This window comes from Astatotilapia calliptera, chromosome 1 (assembly GCF_900246225.1).
Source record: "Astatotilapia calliptera chromosome 1, fAstCal1.2, whole genome shotgun sequence".
NCBI classification, from domain to species: Eukaryota; Metazoa; Chordata; class Actinopteri; order Cichliformes; family Cichlidae; genus Astatotilapia; species Astatotilapia calliptera.
In genome coordinates this window covers 17,883,652-17,898,302 of record NC_039302.1, presented here as the reverse complement: position 1 = coordinate 17,898,302, position 14,651 = coordinate 17,883,652, and the positions used below count along the sequence as shown (strand labels likewise).

The window sequence follows — 14,651 nt, the reverse complement described above, 5'->3', positions numbered from 1 at the left end:
ATACATATACACATATATATACATATACACATATATATACATATACACATATATATATACATACATATATATATACATACATATATATATACATACACATATATATATATATACATACACATATATATATATATACATACATATATATATATATATATATATATGTATGTATATATATATATATGTGTATGTATATATATATACATACATATATATATATATACATACATATATATATATATACATACATATATATATATATACATACATATATATATATATACATACATATATACATACATATATATATATATGTATATATATATATATAAATTTGCTTTCTCACACCAAGAAACAGCTTTTGCATGCAAAACGATGACATGAAACACCTTAAGAAAAAAAAAAGAAAATATACTTTTAATACTATAATGTCAATGATTTAATTAAAGACTTGAAAGTGACTGGATATATTAGCTCCTCTATGCTCTGGGGATCTCAACTAGCCAGCCCACACCAAAAAGCCTATTAGACCTGGATCCCACTTTTGTTTTTTAAAAAGGGTCTTGTCCTTTCAGTACACTCACTTCCTCGCTTTCTGTTTTTCAAGCATAGGTGGTGGAGGAACACAAGTTCATTGTTCCCTCGCAGATGGAAGTTGGAGTTACCAGGGTAACAGCTCTAATCCTCCTTTTTTTTTTTTTTTTTTAACATTTCTTTCATATTAACAGCCTATCGAGTGCTACCTTTTAAGTTACAGGCAAGAGTGCTCACTCACTTTTAATTAGCTATGATTCTGTTTGCCAGGAGACAGCATGATGAGCTAATCGAAATTTACGAAATAATGACGTACTACAAGCAGCTACTTCTTTCTCCTGAGGCCTGCTCTAAGAATAACAATAATGAGGCCATTATTGAGGATCGCACTTTAAAACGCTGCCCTGCCACCAAAACAGAGGACATAATTGTTCTGGTGTTTTCCATACAATCAACTACCCATTGTGGATGACTTGAGAACTAAGGGAGCAAAGAATGGGCGCCATAATGATTGGTCTGTGCTGCCATGAAGATCCTGTACAAAGTGTCCGCAGAGGCAGGAGCTCGATAGACTGGTGATTTGCTTGGACTGTGGATGAAGACAACCATCTGGCTTTGTAGAAAAATGTCCTTTCTGCTTTCTGCTCAAATAGTCCCCGGGCTACATTTGAAGAAGACTCACTCATTCATATGGGGAAAAGCTCAGAGTGACACAGGCTCATGTGAAGAGGCCACAGAGTTGCGGTGGAGAAGCGCCACTAATACAACCTCCAAAACACATAACCGTTAGTAGATAATCAAAGTTGTGACTATTAAGACATATTTGACAAGCACTGCTATACACATATTTTTTTAAAAAGCCTTTGTAGTTTCATAGCAACTGTCAACTGAGCCTTATCTCGCATTTCGAGATGACTCAATTAGATAATCACACATCTGGCCACTAAAACTAACTGCATTACCAATCGAATCAGCTACGTTTTTGGAATTTAAAAAATCCTGGAGCGGAGACACAACAAAGAAAGGCTGCAGAATTAAATATTTCACCAAAAAGTTCCACATCGAAACTTGCTGGGTTGGAGCTCAGTGGGGTTGTGCAAACACAGTGCTATAGCTATTAGCTGTGCTCCATTGTAAAGGAGTAAGAGAGACAGAGCTTGAGGGCAGGAGGAATGCTAAGTGGGCCCCTTAGCCCAGTCAACCTTCAGTGGGTTTCATTTATCTTCATCTTGTTAGACTAAATTAATTAACAATCTCAGTGTTACACACTTTCTCCTTTCATTACATCAAATAATGGCAGAAATGTAGGGGGAGGTCCTGCCCACTGGGAGTAGACAGAAACTGAAGACATCTCTCTCCCTCACTCTACCCTTATGCTTCTCTCTCACTCACTTCGTATGTCTGTATTCAGTCTTTCTTCCTTCCCCTTTCTCTCTCACACTTGCTCTCATTTTCCCAGCCTATGTGACTACGCAGACAAAAACCTGTTCAACATCTTTCATAAACATATAAAAAATTGATCTGAGGTGAAAACGCACCTTCTCTTCGACGAGGGAGGCTTACGGTAATGCAAAAACCCAAACAATTGTCCATTAAAGACGCTGTGTACATCGGGCGCTGTAATTTTTTGCATTAGTTTTTACAATTACCGAGAATTTGAAACGCACAATTATTGCCATCATACAATGGAAAGTCTTTGAGCTGTGGGGTAAATAAGGGGCTTTCTGTTGGAGTTTGATGTATTTTTCACGACGGCTGTGTATCAGATGCCATTAGGAAGCAGCAGTTGTCAAAAATGAAAGTGGATACTTTTACAGCTAAGAACTCTCTGTATGTGTGACTCAAAAGCAAACTTGTGATTCATTACAGTAATGAAAGGCACATCTGGTATGCTTTGGTGATTTGGAGTACACTATAAAAAGTCAATAACAAATGCATATAGGAGTAGATATGTCTGAATTTGTTCAGAAAGCTCCCTTTGACCTAATTCTGTTGTTTGAGAAAAGATACTGGGATTGTACACCAGAGGAATGCCTAACTGCCACATCCATCCGCCCCTGTTTGCATCCTTTTTTCCCTTTTCACCCCTGCCCCCACCCCAAAGCCCACTCCAGGACACAAGTCTTTATCAAAGCAAAAGGGCTAACCCTGAAGCAAAGCCTGCCTTTAATCTTGGCCTGATTGTTAAGGCCTCCAATCTCCAGCCAGTGTGCGTGATATCTTTCTGCTGCTGCTTCTCCTTTAATTAAAAGAGACATTGACAGAAGGATGTGGATTAGCAGTGCAATAGTGTGTTTACTTAAAATAATCGCAGTGTTTTCTCTAGACTGTGAGAACAAAAGGAAATTGTTGAAAAGCAGCCAAGGTCAAAGGTCATGTTCCAGTATTTGCCTTCTAATTTTTGTAAAAGTGGTATATGTAAGGATCGCTTTAAGAACTATTTCTTTATCCCGCATCCTATTAAATGCAGTTCATCTTTAGTACACTTATTTTTCCAGCAGATTGGTTTTGACAGGTGCTGAGAGTTAAATGGTGTCGTCCACTTTGTGGCATTACTCAAAAAAAAAAAAGACAAAAAAAAAAACATGGAAATGAGCAATGGCAACATGTTTTCAAAAATTTAACATGCTGCATGCCTGAATAACTCCTGTCAAACCATAGTAGATATACCACACCAGATAAATTGGTTCCATGCCCTGAAAGATAAAACAGTAACTGTACATTTTTGCATTACTTATTTTATTTATTTAGTGAACAGAAACTATATGAGGAATTCATAAAAATAAAAAAATATATAGGTAAGTATTTGCACTTTTTGTGAGTTTTGGTTTACAGTTAGAGATGTATTTTTTTAAACCCTTGTATAATATAATAAAATAATAAAACATCTTATATAGTATGACTTTGCAAAATAGGTTTGGACCAAATTTCAGTTGTCTGAAAGCTCTGAAATCAGCTTGCTTCTTTCTTAGGTGTATAAATGTGGGACTCGAGCTCATTGAATGCTAAAGATAAATAAAATACATTTAAATGCATGAAAAATGTTCCTATTGAATTCCTGAAGGACATTTTGACTACCGAGAGTAATGGTATCAAATTGTCCTTTCTTTTTAAAATGCCCCCAACAGTTCTGAGGGAAAAAAATGCTGTTAATTTAATCAAATAAGTGACCTTTTGAAAAAGAAATCAAAGAGGATTCATTAGCTTTAGTAAAGTTTGGCTGACAGCAGCTTTGAAAGGCAGATGCTGCTGCTGTGGCTTTTAATGAGCCAACCCTAATTAGGGAGCAACGCTGGAGCCTAGAGAAGGTGGTTGACTAGGAAAGGAGCCAATGGTAAATAAGCTCTCTTATTTACTTCCTCTGTGTGTAATGACAGCACAAATTTTTAATTAGAATCACAGGAAGGGTAAAGACAAAAATGTAAATCTTTATGTCACGCTGAATACAAACACAGAGCACGACAGGAAACAACAGTACATCACAAGAACAATATCCCAGCGACTGCCTCACCCCAGTAACCCCAACATCCCCGATTAGGGGTGGTTAGTAGGGGAGAGACGGAGAGGCAGAGAGAGAAAGTGGTCAGACAAAGGCATGCAGCTTAAAGACAGAAACCCTGACCTGCAGTTTTTTTAAGCTGTGATACAGAGAGGAAGGAGGGAGAGGGTGGGGGTGGGGTTAAGGCCAGCTCATGTGTCCCTCAAGCTGTTGATGTGTGCTTTCAGTCTGACTTAAGGCTATCCGGGTGAGCATGCTACTCAGCCACACACTACACGAGCACAATCATAACAAACAGGTTGGGTAAATATGTCAGAATCCGTGTTTGACAATGTTCAAATATACAGACACATGCGCACACACAGACATGTGCACGCACACACGGGACAAAGTCTAAAGCTAACATGTGTCAGAGAGTTTAACCCCTGTTAGCCCGCTACCACCCATGCCCGACCTATGATCCTAAATGGCAATAACGGAAATGAAACTAACCTCAGTAAAAAGCTGCTACGAAGAAAGCCCTCCATGTCAGCGTGTGGGGTTCTGGCAGGAGAAATCACAGAGAACCATTTTTACTATGAAATGAGTAATAATTAAACAAAAAAAAAAAACAAGAAGTAGAAGAAAAAGAAGGAGGAGGAGGAGGAAGGGAGAAAAGAAGGAAGGAAAGAAAGAAAACACAGAGATCATACATCTTCCTCATATGAGATCTTATGTCTTTAATTAAAGCAGAAATATGACTCAGAACCCATCCTGTCTTTTTATGATCTGACATCATTAATTATACCTCTTTCCATCCAGGGAGTGGATTTGCATACAACATCGCTTTGCACTGAGAGCCTGATGATATGTTTGCATCAAATAAACTCTGCCTACTGATCTCTATACAGACTGTTTCCACTGCTGTGTGCAGATATACGCATGTACATCCAGCAGTGTAACCGCAGATACCAGAGCAGCCCTAGCCTGTTCAGAGTAGCCAGCGGTGGTCCAGCTGCAGCCCATGTGTAGCGAGGGTGCTGTGGCTTCTGGGAGCCCGGCCGCAAGGGTACCCGAGCTGGGATTCGCAGCGCCAATGAGGCAAAAGGATGTGGTCATGATGTCACCGCTTGCAGGGGTCGTTCAGAAGCTTTACCCACAAAAATACTGAAGACACATGTTTAAAATTGACTTACAACAGGTTTCCATTATCCTGTGTTATTGGCCTGTATATAATATGTGCTTTTATTGTGTTAAGATTGGCTGAAAATTGATTAGGACTTCCATGTGCTTCGCTTTAAGTGGGAAAAACAGGCAGAAATGTCAAGGAACAGATTTGTCAGTGGAACTTTTATCCGTGGTTGAAAATTAAACGTCTCTCTGATCTCACAAGCCCAGTAAAGATGTTTCAGCCTCTGAAAATATGGGGAGGATATCTTGCAGAAATATTTTCGGCATTATAATAGGCCGTTTCACTTCAACGCTTTATTTCTCCACTGTCCTTTTATTCATTTTGATATCTTTTAAATTCAAGGGCCGTAAAGACTTCATACCGAAATTCCTGTTGTGAAAATCACTACTTTTTAACACCATTGGAAAGAAAAATACTCTTTTCTGAAGTTATCCTCCTATAGCACTCCCTCATCATCATGAATAACACAAAACTCTACAGCGAATGACATCTCAGCCCTTAAACACCTTAAGTTTTAGTGACATGGGTGTAATTTGGCATTTTCTCCCCTTGCTCTCTTGGCTTATGAGACAAAGCCTCTGAGAGAATGGAAAGAATGAGCTGGGCCCAAGGACACTGTGCCTTTCAGTCTGGCCAGCACTTAGCAAGGCAGTGGATCCACAAGGCCCAGAGGGCTCAGCCGAGACTTTTCTCACAATAAGGTGTCTGGGGAGGCGGGAGTGGCATAGCCAGGGGCGCTGCTGCTCTGCTCTTTTCTGCACTCAGCTGGGCCCAGTGCACATAATACCATCACCACGCCAGAGCACACCAAGCCAGTGACAACGTGAGAAAACAACCGTCAAACAGTGCAGAGCAGATCAAGCGTGTCTCCTCACTTCTCTGAGTGCAAAAAGCACACATAGACTGCAGGCAAGCACACAAAAACTAAAACAATTACCAATTCAAATATGCATTCACTGTGAAGCACAGTGAACACAAACAAAATCTAATACATGTATAAATAGTTTTTTTGTTTTTTTTAAAAAAACCTACACCACAGAAAAGGTTTAGAAATCTGAAACAAGCCAGGATGAGAATTAGATTAAAGAGCACGGTCTTTTTTTTCACTTGTCACTGAGTCTATGTGTTTTACTGACACCTTAATCCTTCCGCTGACTTCTAAAAATAGTTGGGGTGAAAATTGAATAGATAAGGCTGTGCTCAGTTTCTATCTTTGTCGTTGGTTGTATTCCATAACCCTTGCTGTTTTACTCAACATGCTTGTGTTTCCTCAGCTGTGCCTGCTGTCTGCAGTCCCATTGTGGTCAGCAACAACTGAGCTTAGGCTATGGAAGTAAAGGTGCGGTTTGGAGAGAAAAATGAAAAAAACGGAAAAACTAAGGAAAAAGTGACTGAGTTATATTGTCTTTGCTCTTGTCTGAATGCAGAATAAAAAAGTCTTTAAATTAAAGCTAGGCTGCAATTCAAGGGCAGGCTTTTTGGTGAGAAAGAAGCAGGGAGGATAGACATCACTAAGTTGGCCTGGCCCAGTCTGAGCAGTGCGGCAGCCCTTTCGAAGAATGAGCCTCTGCCAAAAGCTGCCTCTGCCTAACCAAGTCTCCCACCATCTGCAACAAATGTGCTCTATTAAAGCAGTACCATATGGACAACAAGCTAGCTATTAACACGGCTTCGGCACATCCCCTTAACCTAGCCCAGATTTCAAACTTCCAGTCAAATTGACTGCTGATTTAATGCACCGCCAGCAGCAATGTGGGTCTTGGCATGAGACAGAACTCTCAGTCTTCAGTCATTAACAGGCTCACATAGTGCGGGGTGCACAGCGAGACACATAAGTTGGCTGCACAGATCCAAAGAGTAACTACATCCCAGGTTATTTGGTATATCCTTTAAATAAACCCCAATGAGAATGGATAGCAAGAGCATGAGCTGATCCAGGAACTCCAACCCTTTTAAGACAAGTAAACCAGAGCTCAAAACACTCTATTGTACTGAGTGGAAAGAAGCTTATAAAGTACATCTACCCACAGTGGCAGTCTAACTGGTTGCTTGTGTCTCAGTTGTTCCACAGTGATGGAGAGTGTATTTGCTCCCTCTGCATGGATCCAAAATGGCAGTGATTAACCCTGCAGGGTGTGGGGAGGGGGAGGCACTTTAATCCCTGTGGGCCAGGCGGCCATGTTGACACCTCTCCCTGCTCTGAGTCACAGAAGGACCCACCCACAGCTCGCAAAGCCACGTTCTCTTCTCTTCGACCATGACGCCACAGCTACGAGCCCTGTGTTCTGTGACCCGGAGACAACACACACCAAATCAATTACAGTTCTGTGGTTTTTAACCCAAATCCAAAGTTCAGCAAATTTTGTTTATTTTTTGGGCTCTTGTCTCCGCAGCTTTGATACCATACATAATTAGAGCAGAGACACATTTCTTCTCTAGGAAGCCTGAACATACACAGTCCTGTGGGCTTAAATAGGCCAAGTCTTCACAGCAGTCAAAACAATTGTAATTGTGCATGTTTTTTTTCCATGTCCTTAAGTGCGATTATTGTTGATTTTGGTGTGTAACTTTGCACCAACAACACCTATAAGTGGGTTGTGCCAAGGCTTTTTGGCCTTAAAGATGAGGTTATTGTTTCAGCATCTCTGTTAGTAGTGTCCCATGAAAACTGAAGTGATGCATTAAACGCTGCATGATGACAATCTAATTAAATAAGCCTTTCATTACTCTCAATGGAGCAGCAAAACATGTGAAAAGGTAGAACAGGTTTCAGAGGATGGAGATCCAAATAGGGGGGAAAAAAGACCAAGCAATCTCAATGTCAACTCAACACCCATACCCAGAGGCAGGCACACAAACACACACAGACAGACACATATATACAACCTATGTTACCTTTACTAATGTTAATGGTATCCCAGTGACTCCCTACATCACCTAAAATACAATGCACATACACATGCTTGCATAGAGGCGTGCACACGCATGCACACGCGCACACACACACACACACCTCAGTCAGAGCTGCCAGATGAGTAGTGAATTAATTTGTGTGAGCCACTCCAACATTAGGAAGGTGTGTTGAAAGGTGTCTGCTCATGTTTCAAATTAAACGCGCTGCTGGTCAGCATTAGCACCTCGCCACCCGTCGGCAACTGACACTTAGGGGGCTGGGGGGGGGGGGGGGGGGTGGGTGGATGGTAGGGAGGAGGGGAGCCCATCCGCCGTTCACACTGGAATAATTAGAACATGTCAGGAAGAATTAATTTCCTCATTTTTCAAAAGGATACACAGAAATTACCATGTTATTATATGACAGGGTCCCTGGGAGGATTGGATTAAATTTGATTTCTTGCGCAGCCCACACAACAAATTAAAGTCATAAATAAGATGGAAAGAAGCGGGGCACAGAGCATATGTTTATGGCAATGAGTGAAGCCAAGGGAGCAGAAACAACTATCTTCATTTCATTTTATTTAAATCAGGCCGACACCGTGTGTCTGAATGACAGCACTTGCTAATGGGTCGAGATTAGAGGCTCCTTGATATTAACACAGCGATCCAACAACTCCAACTTAAAATCAATGGAACGTAAAGTGTGTATGATACTGGCTGAGCCTGCTATACACAGTTATAACTAGATAAAAGCTTTGCCACAACAAAAACCTCACAAATACACCTGTTTTATTGAGCTTTGTTGACTTTTTCCTCACATTCTGATTTTCCTTTAAATATAGCCACACATTATGAAGCATACAGGGAAAAATACAGATGACAACATTTCAACTTATCCAATTCAAGTAAAGGTCTGAGCACCTTAAATTCACCATTAAAAAGAAGGTTAATGGCTCACTGTCCTACAGTGACTGGCATACTGATGGACAGATGACAACAGGCTTTCGTAAGCTGACTCTGGTAACAATGTTCCGCCTCGTATGTGAATCATAAACAGACTGCTTTTCATATTGTACGCTATGCAAGAGAAGATAAAAGAGCCACTGGGGGAGGTGGGAAAAATAACAAATGCTTGCAAAAACATAATAAATGGCAATAAAATTATATCTTAAATTGAGGATGTGATTCATCCTAATTTAACGAGTATTCAGCTAACTCGATTTAATGCTCAGTGCTTACACATATCTCATCTTGGGGCTCAGTTTGGACTTGTTAGCCGACTATTACAACTTAATACCGGCTTGCCTGGGAAGAGTTTTTCAGCTCTTTCAAAATGGGCTGTCATTAGAGCCTAGCACTCCCCTGGGCCCCACAAAGTTTAAATAATTTGCGAATCAATTAACTGGCTACTCTCAACGCAACAGGGATTCCACACTCCAGGGTCGTGGTGCATTATCAGTTGGAGACGATTCATGGCTTTTTGGGAGAAAAGTTCATGGTTGAAATCATTAATTCATTTTACAGGACTTTTAGTTATGCATTACTTTCCACAGCTGGGGTAGCAAGGAGATTAATGGCATGTTCTTTGGTCCTGTTTTCTGACGTGAATAGCTACTAGATGAAACTCTGTCTTACAGTGCGAGGGAACAGACTGTGAGAGGCAGGACGGCGGCCAAATCCATATTAGAATTTTATTCTTCCGAGAGTGAAATAAAGTCTGTCAAACGTTATAAAAATAATAATAATATCAGAGCAGAATAATCAGATCGCCAACAGTTAGTTTAGACCCTTCAAATGAGGTCATCCCCGAGCAATACAGAGTGGGAGTTATTAATTAAATGCAGCGTATAGGAAGATAAATAAAGTTAAGCAGGTTTTACACATTCTTGCCAGGTAATGACATGTGCAGCAATTTGTTTTCCAAATTCACTCTGGGATTGTCTGAAGTAATTGAGGCTGATGGAATTAAAATCTTTGTTAGGCAGTCTTTGTCAAGCAGTCTCTGTTCAGCATATTGACCATAATCATTGCAGGGTCAGTGGACTGAAGAGGCTCATTTGATAAATAATAGATGGAGAGTAACCATTCAAAGGTTGTTCATTTTCATTTTGTGGTGAAGTGCTGTTTATTTAATTTCTGACAAACTGGCTCCCAGCAACCTCCCCTTCAGTCTAGCCATCAATAGTGGGCTCAGCAGCGGTGAGACCACGCGGCTGCGGCTTACTGGATAAATGGTGCATTTTAACAGAGAGCGTGTATGACCTGTACTAGAGATTGTCTAACATACCCCTCAAGTGTTTTTTAAACGACTTTGCACGAGAGTAATCAAACACGTTGTATAAGCAACCAAACTAAATTACTTCAGCTCGTATTTTGAGCTTAATTAAACCTGTAGGTCGAAGGTTTTAAGATCGCATAAAGACCCAGATTAATGTCTCAAAAAGTGCGATGACACTGCTGCTTGCCCACATGGGTGTCTTGTTGCATTTTCCTCTTTAACAAATAGTGACAGGTGCCTAATAGCATTCAATAACCATTAACCATGAGCACTTTACTGAGGAGTCTTTATTTCTTTACTTCAGGCATCAGTTCACTAACTACCAGACCCAAGTACAAGCATTTTCACAAGTACCCTGAGATGCTTGTGTCGTTTTGTGCTTGCAGATTTTGAGCTATGCTGGTGCGTCTAGTGTAAAGATCGAAAACTATAAGTGGTTTCTTGATGATTTCAACAAAGGGACTATTATGGATCTTCCTTTAAAGGCAGAGCAAGATGTAAGTCCTAAAAACATTCAGTTTGAATTAACCCAGCCTTTGAAAAGCTTACCCAGCGTCTGCTGGTTTTACTCTTTTATTTTTTTCATATATAGAAAAATCTGTAAATTAAGCCAGCCAGATTATGCAAAACATAATACTCATAATATATCTATTCTATTTCCCACTAGTATTAAATCTATTTATTATATCGCAACAGTGCCTGCAAGTACTGAGAGCTTCTAATAACGCTGACTGATTAATTAGATGATCTACAGCCATACAAAGCACAACCTGGCTGTCTCGACAATGCTAACAGGCAGCCACAGAGATAGATCGCTGGTAGGCAGGTGCGCGTTCATCTGAGCAGAAGGCACGTGCGTGGTGTGAAATGGTGTGATTAAACAATAGTAAATGGCCATGAACTTTGAATTCATATAGCGACATTTCCAAGCTGTTATTGAAGAGCTTTCCAGTCACATTAATATGACTCCCATGATATCTCCAACTGACATTTGGAGGAAAAGAATAATAAAAACTTAGTTCCTCTCCTTTATTTGTTTAATATCTAAGATACATTTTTATTAGAAAACGTGCACGAGCAGCAGCTGCACAAAGGTTGTTAAAGTAATATGATATTGATGCAGAAAAAGAATTGTAGTGTTTCTGTTATTTTAAGCAAAATGCCACATTTCATAGAAACGGTCTTACTATATTGCTTTGAAAAATTTCACGTAAACCAGTTTTAAATTGATATTTCGGTTTACAAGCAGAGTTATACAGTGCTTGATCTGTGACTCTGACGTGCTTTAAACATAGACCTGATCCTGCTTTGGTATAAATGATAGCGCCCCTTTGGTACTTTGAGGATTAGCGCTTATTTGTTATATATGTATTACAGGATTATCCATCATAATCTCACCCTCTTCTTTAACATCTCAGAGATCGTTAACAAGAATCATTAATGGAGCGTAAGTCAGCGCATTATTGTGTTATAATCGGACAGAAGAAAAGTTACGTTATTTCCAATAATTTTAATTTAATTAGAAGAAACTGCATCCCTGTTAAAGAAAAATAGGCTGTTATACATAGTGGCGCAGCAGTGACTGCAACCAGTATTGTGCAAATGTTGACATTTATGGAAATTAAAACCTCTTCTATATATATATTTGTACAATTTCAGGAACTGTTGTCAAGATTAGAATTAAATTTAGACATAAAATATATAAATATGTTTACAAAATGTATAAACCTGCAATATTACTGTGAATTTGCTTTTAGCTAATGATATTTTAGATTTTATATCTTTGACTAGCAATACCCACGCAAAGGTTTTGTTTGGGTGTGTGTGTGTGTAGCTCATATAGTCTTTAAGATATTTTCATTCATTAGCAGAAAACCAGATTTAACCGTAAACCTGCAAAGCCCACGCACAAAACTGGACTGTAAGACACAACAGCACAAAACAATAGTGGTGAAAAAGCTGTGAAAAAAATAAGAAATTCTGACTAACCACAAAATTAACTGAAGGAATATATGATGCAAGAAAAAAAAAATAAGTGTGGAAAGGTGTGTCAGTAACTTTGGCCCTATATAACTGTCTAATTGTGCATACATTTTGTGCCTATCCAATTGTCCACTTCATTTAATGCAGGTGTTCAGTGTGGGTGAAAGACAGCAGGGGTGTTTGAGACATGTGTGCAAGACAGAAACAGCTGAAGGGGCAAATTGATACTTACAAAAACTGAAAGACTCAGCTTCCAGCGATCACTGGTTGGTTGATTTTGAATTCATGTAAATAACCTGCAATATAATAAAGACAAAAAAAAACATAGAAAAAAGCTATTAAGTTGTGTCTTTGTATGCAAAATATTGCATAAGTTAAAGGCAATTTGTAATATAAAATCAGCATGGGTCTTAGATGGCTCTATTTACCTACATTAGAACAAACAGACCGAACAAGAGGAAGAAAATTGGGACCATATTGACTGTTGGCTCAGGGTCAGAGTTTCCACAGCTGAGTTAAAACAGCTTTGTTAGTGTCTGACCTCCACTCTTGACAGCTGTTACTAATAGGAATCAGTCTTAGACAATGTTTAAAATCTGCTTCTCTGCTACCTCATTATTCTGTCTTCAAGTCCGCAGATTCCACTAATCAACAGTTTTCGTGTTCAGCAATTGTTTTATTTAATGTAGCTTTCTTTCATCAAGCATTGGCTGCTAATGATTTATTTAGGGGCCGTGCTCAGCTAGTTTCAGCATCACGCTGAAGTGCTGCAACTTAAGAGCTCTGTTAGAAACTCTAGTGTAGAATAAGTGCACAGATTCAGGGGTCAGAGCCAACTCAAACTTAAATGCACCCACAGTTTAGAAGTAATAATTACAGAGCGAAAACAATTCAGTGATCAGAGCATATACTTTGGGAGATGAAAAAGCTCCAAGATCATTCATGCTCATTTTCTCACATTATCTTGTTTTTAACAATAAGCCAAGATCTCATTACCAGCTTATTTATACAATTAGTCTGCCTCAACACCGCCAATTAAACAAGGCCAAGGGTTTTTTGAGGTCACGCTTAACTGATCTGTCACTAATTTGCTCTACAGCACCTCAGTCTTCTATTGCTGGGGCCAATAAGCCACCATCAACAAGACAGGATAAATATACTGACTACTGCTGCATTGTTGTCAGAGCACAGTACAGTCTGCTGCGTGGGAGGCTGGAGGGCTAGTAGAATGAGACAGATAAAGGCAAGAGTCACAGACAGGTCTGAATGTGGTAGCCTTGAGGCTGGATGTGACAATGGGAGAGAGGGGACCCAGGTGACCCCAGCTGAATGGAAAGCTGTAACATACAGCAATGTACTGCTGCCACCATGACGAAAATCAATTTCCCTCAGAGAAAAATCCTTTTCACATTATAACAAGGCCTGTTTTTGATTATTATGATATAAATAATGATGTAAGGTTTCATGTGACAGAAAAATATCCATGAGGAATTCAGTTAAGTGGTGACAAACTCAAGAAACGGTATTCTTGTTATGGCCTTATATGAATTACACCTCTGATTTCGAAGCCTACTTCTGGCTTTTAAATGCTGCTTCACTATTTCACTGCTGTGTACTATGCTCCAGCTGCAAACACCCACTCTTGTCCCCACATATACACAGGAATAAGTTATATTTGAAGCTATTCAGTATAGTACCGTCCCTGCCTGCTGGATAAACCACATATTTCATGGATGGTAATTCAATAAACAGTTCGTCTTTCTTTCCATTTGTCATCTGACTACAGGCTGAATTCCTGTTGCCTCTAAATAAAAGAGGGCTCTACTAATTACACATAGTAGATATTAACAAACCTTTGAATTCATAATTTGATGTTAATTGAGAACAATGGGGTAAATAATACATGGGGAGCTGAGTTCTTTATTCATTGGTTATTTAAGATAATTATTTGTGTGAGAGGGGGAAAAAATTTATAATTGCAAATAATGAGTGAACCCAAATGATATTATAATGAAGCCAGTGTAGCAATCCCTGTGGTGTAATAAGAGTCGTGTCAACTGGCCTATTGTAGAGGCACGTAATAGCTCTTTTCCTGCTGTGAATTACACCTACAGGCAGGAAACATAAAACAGGCACCCTCTATTCCTAATTACAAGATCACAGACTTACTATGTACAATTTTAGTTAAACTCAACGTCAAATTTATTAGTCACACCACGTTTTATGAACTTTCAATACATTTAACTGTTTATTTTAAATAAACAGTTACTTTGAAAGAAAAATGCACAGTA

General features: G+C 39.3%; 1 protein-coding gene across 7 annotated transcripts in view; it reads right to left on the bottom strand.

The window, feature by feature from the left end:
- The window catches only part of sox6 (SRY-box transcription factor 6), a 129,389-nt gene that overhangs the window by 93,603 nt on the left and 21,135 nt on the right, over positions 1 to 14,651 (bottom strand). For 5 of the 7 annotated variants that reach the window (XM_026167286.1, XM_026167266.1, XM_026167257.1 and 2 more), the window contains 2 exons: positions 12,593 to 12,656; positions 4,526 to 4,576 (listed from right to left, as the gene is read on the bottom strand). In XM_026167286.1, the coding sequence (XP_026023071.1) occupies positions 4,526 to 4,560 (35 nt within the window). In that variant the 5' untranslated portion in view covers positions 4,561 to 4,576; positions 12,593 to 12,656. The remainder of the gene's footprint in view (positions 1 to 4,525; positions 4,577 to 12,592; positions 12,657 to 14,651) is intronic. The other 2 variants (XM_026167309.1, XM_026167295.1) reach the window with 2 other exon arrangements.